A 12,909-nucleotide genomic window follows, 5' to 3' on the forward strand; every position below is an offset into this window, starting at 1 on the left:
TAAATTGCCAGCAATTGGCAATTCCCAAACTCCTAAGGATGAAGACAATAGTCTCCAAATAACTGGAGCCACCAGAGATTATGGGGGGCTCCTGGGAGCTTTACCATAGCTTTCTTCTATCAAAGCACAATAATGACTTATAAAACCCAGCCATCCCTGCTCCCAAGAATTATAAACTGCAGTGATTAGTTTGGGATCCTAAACAAATTATGACACTGCCTTATTAAAAAAAAAAAAAAGATGGTGGTTAATTATTTTGGTAGAAAGAACATGGAATTTGGAGACAAAAGGCCTGGTTTGCATCCAGATTAGGCATTTATCATCACTGTAACTTTGGACTGATGATTTAACTCTCCATCAAGCGGGAGAGTTAACTCACATCACATGTGATCTTACTCAACATCACAGAGTTGTTGTGAGGAGACATGAGGCAAAATGAATGTGAAAATATTCAAAAGTGGGGGGAAACCCACTCTACAAATGTTAACCCTTCCCCTGCGCTATGAACAGGCTTCATCTAAACTTAGCAAGTAAGAAGAGTACAAAAGTATCCAGCTACAAAAATCCGAATACACTGAAATTAGACTGATCTTAATAGAAAGAGTAACACATTGCAGAGGAAAAGACTCCATGAAATCTGGACTTAGCAAAATTGACCCAGGTTTCATCTGGAGAAAATCAGGCAGAGATTTTCAGTAAGACATTAAACCTGTTTTTACACAGTGAGTAAAAATCTTAAAAGCCTCTGTGGCTTCGAGATCCTATAGAAAAGCGCTGGAGATGCTAAATTAATTGAAATTAAAAAAGTAAAAATAAGAAGCACACCTGGCTACCGACAGCTAAGTAAAAATGTATTACCAGAAGATTCAACAAATAACTGTAGAAAACAGTTTTTTATTCTTCCAACTTCATTATTGAAAACTTCATGGTAGCAGGTGACTTCCTAAACTCTTACAGTCACTCAATGCTGACATCACTGAAACCCAGAAGGGGGCAGATTTTCCAAAATTTTTCTGGATGTAAGGTATTTCTGCATAAATGTCCCAAGTAAGAAAACACATTGAGAGCACTCTGTGAAGGTCATCATGCCATCCAAGTGTGTAAGATGTTATTGGTAGAGAAATCCAATAAAAGTTTTTAAAGATTTTGGATCTTGCAGAATAAGCCCAGATCTGTGAAATTTGTAAAATAAGGAATTCTACAGAAATGGCATTAAAAAAAAAACACACGCATATCTCAATACAAAGTTATGCTAAATTGAAGGGGTGGAGAACGGATCCCACAAGACAAATTCCTTTCCCAGCTTCCCTGGCTGTTCTTTGATAACCCTGACTTTGATTTTCTGTGTCACTCAGTCACACACACGCACTTCCTTGTTCATGTCTGGTCCCCTGCAGTTACTCCTCTTCTGAGTTATTGAGCTTTCAAATAACTGATTTCTCCTGTTGCTCTTCTGAACTCCCTACACGGTTCGGGCAATCAGTTCATCAGTTATCCATTCCTGACATGGATTCAGCACGGCTGGCCTCTCCTATGGACCACTGCTTGGGTGGCAAAGCCCCCCCACACACACACACACAGGAGTGAAGGGTGTGAGAAGGCCCTAGTGCAACCCAGGGGAAAACTGGTTTGCAAAAAACCAACTCAAAAGCATCTGCCTTCCTTAAAATTCCATCGAATCTTGAGTTTCCAGAGAGTCCTCTAGGCCTAATGGATCGCCTAAGCCTGCCTGTGAGTCGAAGGGAGGGCCGGACTTTTTATACGCATTGTGAGCATTCATAAACCTCTGCAGGTATTTGGAGGTGTACAGCCAGTGGTGTTTCAGGACGTCTTCCATCTCGTAGCACTTGGACTGCCTGGCGTTCATTTTCCGGAAGCGCCTAAACAGTTTGTTGCCAGACTCATTGCCCTCGCTCGCCCAGGCCCCGATGGAACCATCTCTCTCGATAATTTCGGGGACGTGGGCCAGGGTTTTGTGGAAGTAATTGGTGATTTTGCCCTCGTATCTATACTTGAACTTGGTAGACAGGAGCTCGGCGAAACGCTGGGAGTTGAAGCTGTACTGGCACAGGGATTCTGGGCACTCTTTCGCGGGACACGAAGATCGCCATACAGGCTTCATCTTCAGGTAAAGGTCCATGAGCTCCCTCAGGGCTTCGTGCCTCTCCTCAGAGGGGATTAGTTCACAGACTGCTTCAACCGTCTCTTTGGTCATGAGCTTCCTGGCGAAGTTGCCGTTCATCCTCATGATGGGCTTCAGGTTCATCTTCTTGCGGAGATGCTTGTCCAGCGTGGCCTGCCACCTTCTCCGCTCCTCCTTGGACGCGCCGGCCTTGCTGTAGGCCTGGCCTATCTCGAGCTGGAAGATCTTGTAGAACTCGGCCGCGTTGCCGATGTCGCAGTGGAGCGCATCGATGGAAGGCACCGTCTCAATGAAGGGCTTCGAGGAGACGCCCTTGACCCGGTCCCTCAGCTCGTCCACGGACTCGTGGTAGGGGTTGGAGCGCCAGACCTCATAGCGCTCCAGGTTCTCCGAGTGGCTCCTGGTGATGGAGTGCAGGACGAGGTTCTGAGAGGCTTCCAGGCGGGTGGCGTCGCAGAGGGTGCAGATGTAGACCGAGCCCGAGGCCTCGAGGCCTTCGACCTCCCGGACAAGCTTCTCGTCGTATCCGGTGCCCCTGAAGATGAACCTGAAGGTCCGCAGCGCGCCCCCCATCTCCAGCAGGAGGTGGCTGCTCTTCATGGCCTCCCTCTCGGCGACCAGCGGGCTCAGGATGGCCGTCAGGGTCTCGTGGTCGGCCTCGTCCGCCAGCATGAGACACAGCGGCTTGCAGCACAGCTCCGAGTTCGGTTTGCCCTCCTCGAACACCTGCACGCTTTCCGAGCCCTGGGCCACGGTGATCCTCATGACCGTGAACGAGAACCGCACGGCCTTCTCGGGGACGGCCGGGCCGCCGCCGTGCTTCTCGCTCACGTCCCCCATGCCGTCGCAGGACTCCTTGACCACCACGGTGAACGGGCCCCCGAGGTGGTCGTCCAGGCCCCGGGCCCTCATGCCTTCCAGGAGGTCCTCCTGCATGTCCATCAGAGCGGACACCAGGGCCGCATCGTAGCGGAACCGCTTGGCGATGGTGCCCACGGGGTAGTCGTCCACGCAGGGGGACAGGCCCGACAGGCCGTCGATGATGCCAACGTGGGCGCTGGAGGACACGTTCTGCAGAGGCGGCTGCCACTCGAAGGCGTGGTGGCCGGGCAGGAGGGCCTTCTCGGCGGCCCGCAGGGCGTGCAGCGGCTGAAAGATCTGCCTCCCGGTGATGGCCTTCACGGTCCGGTACATCTTGTGGTACTGGCTGCAGCTGAGGAAGGTGTTGACGCGGATGGCCAGGCAGACGGCCGGCTGCAGGCCGGGGCCGCGGCCCTGCAGGACGGCCTCCAGCTCGTCGGCCTGCCGGTGCTCGTTCCTGGCCCGCAGCGCCAGCAGGAACAGCGCCAGGCACACGGACTTCACGTCGCCCCCCTCCTCCCGGTCGGCGAAGGCCTTGACCTGCAGCTTGAGCTCCCGCAGGCGGTGCTTCTGAGCCCTCCGGGTCAGCGACAGCAGGGGCTGGCGCGGCCGCCCCCCCTTGTTGATGTGCACAAAAGTCTGGTCAGAGTCCTTGTGGCCTGCCACGTGCTGGTTGTACCTCTCCAAGCTGACCTCCTCGTCGCACCCTTTGGCCGGACATCTCACCATCAGGGAGTTCAGGATGCTCAGAAAGGACCTCCCCGGGCTCTCCAGGTCGGTAGGGAAGCAGGGATACCGGCAGCAGGGACAGTGGCTGCCCGTGGCTTTGAGGCGGCGGAGAATGCAGACCCTGCAAAACACGTGCTTGCAAGTGGTCTCCACGGGGTCCGCCAGGATGTGCTCACAGATCCGGCAGGAGATGGACTTCACGAAGTGGGCCGGGAAGTCCACTGCCAGGAGCTCGGTACCAAGGTGCACGTTCCCGCAGTCGGAGGCCTTCCTGGTTGCCCCGCTGTCGCGGAGCCCGGCCCGGGCTCTTCTCCGGTGCCCACGGGCCCTGCCCGGCCGCTCAAGCACGGTTCTGAGCCTTTTGCTGAGCTGTGCATTTGGCTGAGGACTCTTCCTCTTGAGTCCCTGGCGGGCAGCGCGGCAGAGGTCGCAAGAGGGCGCGTGGGGGAGCCACTCCGGGGCCGCCTTCCTCGGGAAGCAAACCCCGCGTGGGGCGCTGCTAAACCTTCTGTACATGACCTTCCAGCACTTGTGGCAGAAGTCGGTGGGGTGGACGGAGTCAACGTCTGCTTTCACATCGATCTGGAAAACCTTGGCAATGAGGTCTGGCCAGGATGTGGCCCTCCTTTCCTTCTTCCGTAGAAGGACTTGGGTTTTGCCATCCACGGGCCCGTGGACCGGATACCTCCTATTACGCCCGTCGGTTTTCAAAGAATTCCCACAGATTCGGCAGAGATGTCGAAGGTTGGCTTGGTGGATCGCTTTGTCTCTTGATTTCCCATCATCGTGGGGTTCCTTCAGAAACTTGGGGTGAGCTTTCAATGCTGGTGGACTCAGGGCTGCCTCCTGACCATCAGCCTTGTCCGGGACTGCTGGAGATTGCTCCAGAGAGGGTTTCCCCTCAGAGGAAACTTTCTTTTCTATTTGAGCTTCTTCAGGTGCCTTTTCAAGAGACCGCACCCTGAACAGTTTAAATTTCCATTCTGAAAATTTAATATGTGGGTGCTGGATCTCATCTGGGGCAGAAGTGAGTCCCAGGGTGGGTGGCAAAGAGACAGCCATGCTGCCTGAGATACCTGAGAACAATGAAAACAAGTCAGATTAAGACCAAAAAAAAAAAAAAATCAATATCCCACTGATGCATCTCGGGAGGAATACAAATTTAAACATTCAATTATTCATTCATTTGTTGATCCTCCAAAAAGTTACTTATGAAACCTCCTATTTTTTTTTAAGATTTTATTTATTCATGAGAGACACAGGCAGAGGGAGAAGCAGACTCCATGCACAGAGCCCGGTGTGGGACTCGATCCTGGGACCCGGGGATCACGTCCTGAGCCGAAGGCAGACGCTCAACCACTGAGCCCCCCAGGTATCCCTAAACCTCCTATTTTAATAGACTATGTTAGGTGCAGAGCATACAGCAGAGAACAGTCATTCCTTGCTTTGCCAGTGCACAAGGTCATCTATACCAACATGCACCACTATGCTTCGATTTACGTATATATGTACCAACTTATTTTCTTTCCACCAAAACCTGAAGGTCTTTGAGGACAGAATCTTCGAGTGATTCATCTCTATCTCTCCAACATTCCTTGTACGCATTAAGGCTGAACAGTCTTTTGTTGAATAAATACAAGGAAAAACTGGCTAGTAAAAAACACAGAAAAGTCATATTTTCTGCATTGTATTAGTCTCATTGTACTAGCTGGACAATATATTTCCAGCTTTTTAAAGCAGTCTCCTGGGAGATTGGTTGTTTATTTCTTCCAAACGGGTCATAAAGGGATGCTAGAGCTACAAACTCAAAGAAACTAATTACTCACTACTTGAAAGGACGAAGTGAATTTTGAGGCTTTATGAATGCTAACTAATAATAAGTATCATGGATAGTAATTATGCTTACAATTTTAATTAGTGAACACTGCTGTAAATTATAAGGCTGTGTCTTACATTAGAAACAAAACAAAACAAAAAAACCCCACAGAACTCTCTAAACCTGCAACAAACCATATTGTGCTCATAACAAAGATCCTTAAGGACTTTTAAGGTGAAAAATTCAAGGAGTTTCAGGTAAAAATCATCCAGGCCCTCCTGGAAGTCATTACTGGACAACAAGGTTTGGGGGGAAGGAGGTGCAGTGGCTAATGCTGACTGCTGCTACCGAAGTTTCTTTTTAAGTCATCCCTTTAAACTACTGAAGTTTGCTCTATCTTGTATGCTCTAGACTGCAGGGACTGATGTTCTTAATTTCCAAGACCCGGTTAAAAAGGAAATCCTGTGAAATTGTTCTATAGGCAGGACTGTGTGAGATCTAAACAACTGCAGTCTCAGAGGTCTCATTAACCTCAAAAGTATTTCACCTGCAGCCCAGCAAACACCTCAACATTGCTTAGGGTTCAGTTATGTTCCTCAATTCTGTCCTGTGTCAGGTGTGAAGGCCTTCTGGGTCTCCCCTCCCCCATGGGCTAAACTCCTTCCGTCAGATGCTTAACTGACTGAGCCACCCAAAGGCCTTTTCATGCCATTAGACTTGTCCTACCCAGGCTTTTTCTAACATGCTTGTTCTCTGGATTTCCAAAATAATATTTTGAGTTTTTATTTAAAAAAAAAACTGCATCACCATCTCTGGAGCTAAATAATGAACTTTCTCAATGAGTAAGTCAACCACAAGGCATGTTGGAGGGGTCTCTAGAACTATCTCCCCTCCCTCCCCATTCCTCTCCTGACTCCCACTGGCTGGAAACGTTATGTCAAAATCTGCCAAAATACATTTATTTAAATACTCCCAAAGAAAGCATACCATCACCAACCGATTATTAGCCATTGACATCCAAATCAAATGTATTTGTTGTTGTTTTCAACTCAACTGCTAAAACTTTATCCAAACTAGAAGCAAGAAGGGGGTAGAAGGGATATTATTCTTCTTGCCTTGAGAGAAATATACACTGAGATGCTGATCGTGGTTATCTGTGGAAGCTATAGATGTTTTATTTAAAAAAAAAAGATTTTTATCTTTAAGTAATCTCTACACCCAATGTGGGGCTTGAACTCACAACCCTGAGATCAAGAGTCACACGTTCCACCCCCTGAGCCAGCCAGGCACTCCCGCTATTGATGTTTTATTTTTTTAATCCTTACCTATGATTTCTATTTTTTCTGAAATAAACATGTATTACTTTTAGAAGAAGATGGAATTTTTAATAACTAGATCTAATGAGGTATGTTTTATCTATCTGGCTAACAAAGATTTAAAATATTATTATTCAGCATTAATGAAAGTATGGGGAAATGCAAGTATCTTCATACATTCTTAGGAGGAGTATAAATTGGTATAATATCTCTAGTGAACAATTTAGCACTGTTTTTCAAAAGTTTAAGTATATCTTATCTTTGGTGCAATAAATTTGCTTTTAGGAAGTTATTCCATAGAAACATTCTCACAGGCTATTTCTCGGGTGGGAATAAACATTCCACAGGTTATTCCCACAGTGAATATTACATGGAGAGAGGCTGAGACGCAGAAAGAGATTTGTTTAAAAAAAAAATTGTTACTTTCAAAAAATAGGAAACAGCATAAATAATCACCAATAGGGCATTATTAAATAAACTAAGATCCAGATATACCATGGAAAACAATACAGACATTTAACATTTCTATATGCATTAATACATATCTGCAATATCCATATGCATCAATGATACGGAAAGATACACGACAAAGCAGAGAACAGGACAACGATAGCTAGTAGGATTCCTTTTATACACATTTGATCACACCCCTGGAAGTACATTCGTGCTGGGAGGGTATGCACTAAAATCTTAACAATGTTTACTCTCCAAAAATAGAATTACACTCGAAAGGGATCCCTGGGTGGCGCAGCGGTTTGGCGCCTGCCTTTGGCCCAGGGCGCGATCCTGGAGACCCCGGATCGAATCCCACGTCAGGCTCCCAGTGTATGGAGCCTGCTTCTCCCTCTGCCTGTGTCTCTGCCTCTCTCTCTCACTGTGTGCCTATCATAAATAAATAAAACAAAAACAAAAAAAAAAAAGAATTACACTCGAAAGAAAGAAAGAAACAAAAGAAAAAAGAAAGAAAAGAAAGAAAAGAAAAGAAAAGAAAAGACAAAAGGGGCCTTTGGGTGGCTCAGTCAGTTAAGCATCTACCTTTGGCTTGGGTCATGATCCCAGAGTCCTGGGGTCAAGTCCCATGTCGGGCTCCCTGCTCAGGGGAGGAACAGTGAGCCTGCTTGTGCTCTCACTTGCTCTTTCTCACTATCTCTCTCTCTCAAAAATAATAATAATAATAATAATAATAATAATAATAATAATAAATAAAATCTTAAAAAACAGAATTGACACTGGTAATATAGTCTCTTTAATTTTCTATTTTATTCATTCTTACGTCATTTTAATTTTTTGCAACAAACATGTATTTTTTTAAATGTGATCAACTTACTTTAGGGAAAAAAATGTTTTAAAGACTAAATTTATAGGTACATACCCATTGTCACTTTTCTTTATTTCTTCCTAAATCCACCCTTCCCAACCCCCAAGAAATTTTAAGACCTGGCTAAGCCTCAAATCTGACCAGCATCCTTATCTTTCTTTTCTGGTAAATGTGTAGAAAGGGAACCAAAATATGGGCCTATACAGATCACGAAGCTGGGATTATGTAAGCGTTATCCTGTGATCATTGTTTGACACTCAGGAATCTTACAAACGCTTGATCTCTCTTCTAAGGAAAGGTCCCAGCCTCAGACCAGCCTGGGGTGCTGGCTCAGCCCCGTTGCCGGGAGGCACTGCCATCTCAGTGGGGCCATCACTTGCCATCACAGCTGTGGGGTCTTTGTCAACACAGGGCACAGATTCATTTGGACAAACTAGGCTGGGGTGGCCTGGCCCTGGGCAGAAGTCACCTTGGTGACTGTATAATTAGTTAGGTCAGGAGGCAGGGTCGCAGCAGCACCACCACCTCCCACTCCCAGCCCAGCCCCCTCCCTACACACACCTACACAAGTGTGTAGCACTTGTCCCACAATCTCCCCTCTTCACATCTTTGACTTGGTCTATATACAATGTTCCAAACGACCACTGTGTGCCCAAGGGTGACCCCCTGGCTGTCACACCTACCCTGCTCACGTATTCACTCATCCACTCTACAAATACTATTCTCTACTGTTTGCCAAACACCATCTTCAAAAAGTTGACAGCATCAGCCACCTTTCTAGAAGTCTCAGCCATCCACAAAATGACCCTAAGATTTTTTTTTCCTTCCCCCCCAGGCATCTTCTTGCTTGAACTACTTCAGAAAGAGAAGGGCACTGTCACAACCCCCGGTCAGGAATCCCAGTTCAAGAACATAATCTCTGCATAGGGTCTCTATAGTGTCAATTCTCAAAATTATTATCTTAATAGATAATAGGCACCAGGGCGACTCATCCCGTTAAGTGTCTGCCTTGGACTCAAGTCATGATCCCTGCTAAGTGGGGGTCTGCTTCTCCCTCTCCCTCTGCACTCTCTCTCTCTCTCAAGTAAGTAAATAAAGTATTTTTAAAAATTATTATGTGTGGGCAGCCCTGGTGGCGTAGCGGTTTAGCGCCGCCTGCAGCCCAGGGCGTGATCCTGGAGACCCGGGATCCAGTCCCACATCAGGCTCCCTGCATGGAGCCTGCTTCTCCCTCTGCCTGTGTCTCTGCCTCTCTCTGTATGTGTCTCTATGGATAAACAAAATAAAAAAAATCTTTTAAAAAAATGATTATGTGTTAGAATTATAGGGGAACTTGTGTTTAAAAAAAAATAAAGCAGACCATCAGGTTCCAGAAATTCCGATTCAGTTTGTCTAGAAAAGAGTCCAGAAATTGCAGGTGTTAAGCATTTCGGTTGATCCTGCTACGAGTAGCCCACGGGTCACGCGTTGAGAGAAGCTGGTCTCCCACTCAATCCAACCTGGTTCAGGAAATTGCTGGCAATACCTGGGAATACCTGGGAAACTACATTTCCTCCCACCCTAGAATTCGTTTGCTGATTACTTATCATGCCTAGACAAGCACAGCATCTCTTTTCCAAGAGTCACACCTTTCCTTCTGATAATTCATTTACGGATTCATTCAAGAAGCACTCCTTACAGGTCTCCCCTGCCCCCAACATTCATTTACAGCCATCTGGATATCGGCATCTTCTCTATGAACCTACGCTGTCTTCTTAAACCTAGCTTCTTAGTCCTCTCCGATTTTTATACATGGGAAAGAAAAATCCAATTGTTATCAGCTTCCCTTCATCCGTCCCCTTGTCCCCTGCAAGGATAAAAAGCCCAAGTCCTCCTAATTAGAAACATAAAAATGTAATAAATATTGTGGCTCAGGGCATGAAAGTGACGAGTGTTACCTTGCTCAGCAGGCCGCCTGGCCAAAGTGCTGGGATGGCTGTAATTCGGTTGATATTACTTGATACCAAAGAGAAGGCAAAGTGTGTTCTCCTCCCCCTCTTTGTTCTCTTGTACCCCAGAGCAGGTGCTGCATTATTTATCAGCTTCCACTGTCCTTCCTCGCCTCCCCCACCACAGAGGGCTAACCACACATGCTAGCAGCCAATCACAGGCCAGGAGCCCCCAGCTCCAGCTGACACCTGGCTCTTCAGGAAGCTTGGCCAGGGGGGACCTGAGTGTCACGGGTGTGTGCTGGAGCATTGCCAGGGCTGCTAGCTCCCTCCCCAAGACTGTTTGGGTTGGAAATGAGCTTGTCAACATAAGCTCTGGCTTCTGCCAAAAGATTCTAGAGCTCTGTGCCTCTAAGATAGAAATACTAATGGCGTATACCTCAGGGTCCGTGAGCTTGTACGGTGAGAGTTATCATGGGAAAATACTTGGGACAGTGTCTGCCCTTAGTAGATACCCATCAAATACTAACTCTATGAGGATTTTTATTATTATTTTGAAATAGTATCCGTGCCCATTCCAGAATCCTGCTGCCCAGTCAATTCTGAGTCAGGGAAGGTTGTGCTCCTGGTAACAACATTGAGTTCAAAACACAAGTCATGTGTTTCGAAGTCAACAGACCTGGATTTGAATCTTGCCTCAGCTCTTCGATACTTTAGTTAAACCGGGAGCCATAATCTCCTCATCTACAGCTTGGATTGATCATTTCGGTCCCAGGCTTCTAAGTGCTTTACATATTATTTCATTGTCCCAACAATCTACACATTTGACACTATTATCTCTAAAGAGGAGCAGTAGAAGTTGAGAGCAATGGAGAACCTATCCATGGTCACACAGCCACTGACTGGTGAATGTGGGGTCCTTAAGCACTGCACCCCACTGTAAAAGTATATTGAAAGCCAGTTTGTAGTAGTAGTGGGAGGATGACTCACATACTTCTATATACTTAGTACCATCTCTGTTTCAAACGTTTTTCATAGTTCTTAGGCCGGCCTGATTCCCCAAAGTACCTCTCTGTCTAGCTAATATGTGAGGGGATTCTCTGACATCTGATTCTTAGCAAAAACTGTCAAAGAGGCAGGTGTAAGGATTTCTCTGTGCTGTGCTGGCCTCATAAGACACTCCTTGTACGGCTCCTCTATGTTGCACTTGGGCCTACCTAACTGTACAACAGTCCTGGGGACACAGCTTCTACTAAGATAAAGACAGAACAGAAGCCATTGCAATAATATTTGGAGAGATGGCCTGTGGCTTCATTTAAATCCTTCTAGGTGTGGGATCCCTGGGTGGCGCAGCGGTTTAGCGCCTGACTTTAGCCCAGGGCGCGATCCTGGAGACCCGGGATCGAATCCCACGTCCGGCTTCCGGTGCATGGAGCCTGCTTCTCCCTCTGCCTATGTCTCTGCCTCTCTCTCTGTGTGTGACTATCATAAATAAATAAAAAAAATTAAAAAAAAAATAAAAATAAATCCTTCTAGGTGTGTTTGTGCCCAAGGCGATAGACCCATTACCTGAGGTTCACATGATACTGTGAGACTGGGCAGTCGGGAGTTGAGAGTCTCCTAAAGACGGTGTCCACATTCAAATCAGCAGGATGGAGGGCCTCCAAGATGGGTGGGCTTTGTGGCCTTGAAGTCCTCTTCATTCAGTGGGAAGAGGTAGAGAGGAGGCACAGCATGGCTGACATGGAAGACGATGTCCTTCCCATCCATCCGCCCTCCCCTACTCCAAAACCCCGCATCTTCACGGGACTCGCAGAAAGAGAAAGGGCCAGATGTTCTTGCCTCACCTTGAAGGAAATATCTCACGGAATTAGAAAAAGCAGCCAGTCCCAGCTTCCAAGGATCAGGTACTCTTCAGTTCTAAAGACTCACCTAGAAGTTAAGTGAAACTAAGGTGACCAATCATCCCACTTTCCTGAGTTTAGACCTGAAAGTCCAAGCAAACAGTGTCAGTTGGTCACCCTTCAAGCCCAAACCAGAGTTGGAAAATTTCTCTAAGGTCAAAAATTCATAAATGGAATTCTTTTCAATTTCTCTTAGGGAAGTTAGATGCTCAGAGAAATTCCTCAAAGAGTATACACCAGGCCAGAGGGGACAGCGACATGAGGGTCAGACCAGCTAGCTAGAGTTTTATCTTTCTTCTTCTTTTTGAACTATATTTACCATAGATTTTTATATCATCTAATTTTTTATCAGTCATGTGTTACCTTAAAAATAGGAAAAAATCCATGAGATTTACAAATAAGTAAAAGTACTTTAATGGATTTTAAATGAGGCAAAATAAAATATTGGATTCTTATGAAAATAGACTTCTAATTTTTTTTATCAAAGTCTAGATTTGTATATATCAGATTCTTCAAGGGCAGGATTTCCAATATTTCTTTGTTCTTACCCAGGGTCTTTTTCCCATCCCTGTCAAAAATGTGTCACTGTCACCTGTCCTCTGCTGAGAATTAAGACCTCCATCGAATCATCAGGACAAATAAGCTGAGCCATGAATTCTTGTCCCTTTTCCTGGCCACTAAAATTCTACCCACTATTCTTGCTCCAGATCTTTCCCACGTGACGAACCCCACCTGGAGCAAACTTGGACTTCCATCATAAAATAGCAAAATCAGAGCTGCCTAGGATGCCACGTTGTTCCAAGCAAATTAAAAATAAAACACTGCTGACAGATCTTGGCCAAATTTAGCAGGAGGAAAAGAATGAAAAGGCCAAACTAGTGTTTGGACGATTCG

At 46.4% G+C, this 12,909-nt stretch overlaps 1 protein-coding gene across 1 annotated transcript; it reads right to left on the reverse strand.

Moving 5' to 3' along the window:
* Positions 1-1,663: 1,663 nt before the first annotated feature.
* Positions 1,664-4,795, reverse strand: RAG1 (recombination activating 1). The gene has a single exon (XM_055300734.1). It carries the CDS (start codon positions 4,793-4,795, stop codon positions 1,664-1,666), a length of 3,132 nt encoding a protein of 1,043 aa, XP_055156709.1.
* Between the last annotated feature and the right edge of the window lie 8,114 nt (positions 4,796-12,909).

The sequence above is a fragment of the Nyctereutes procyonoides genome, unplaced genomic scaffold, assembly GCF_905146905.1.
Source record: "Nyctereutes procyonoides isolate TBG_1078 unplaced genomic scaffold, NYPRO_anot_genome, whole genome shotgun sequence".
In the NCBI taxonomy this organism is placed as follows: Eukaryota; Metazoa; Chordata; class Mammalia; order Carnivora; family Canidae; genus Nyctereutes; species Nyctereutes procyonoides.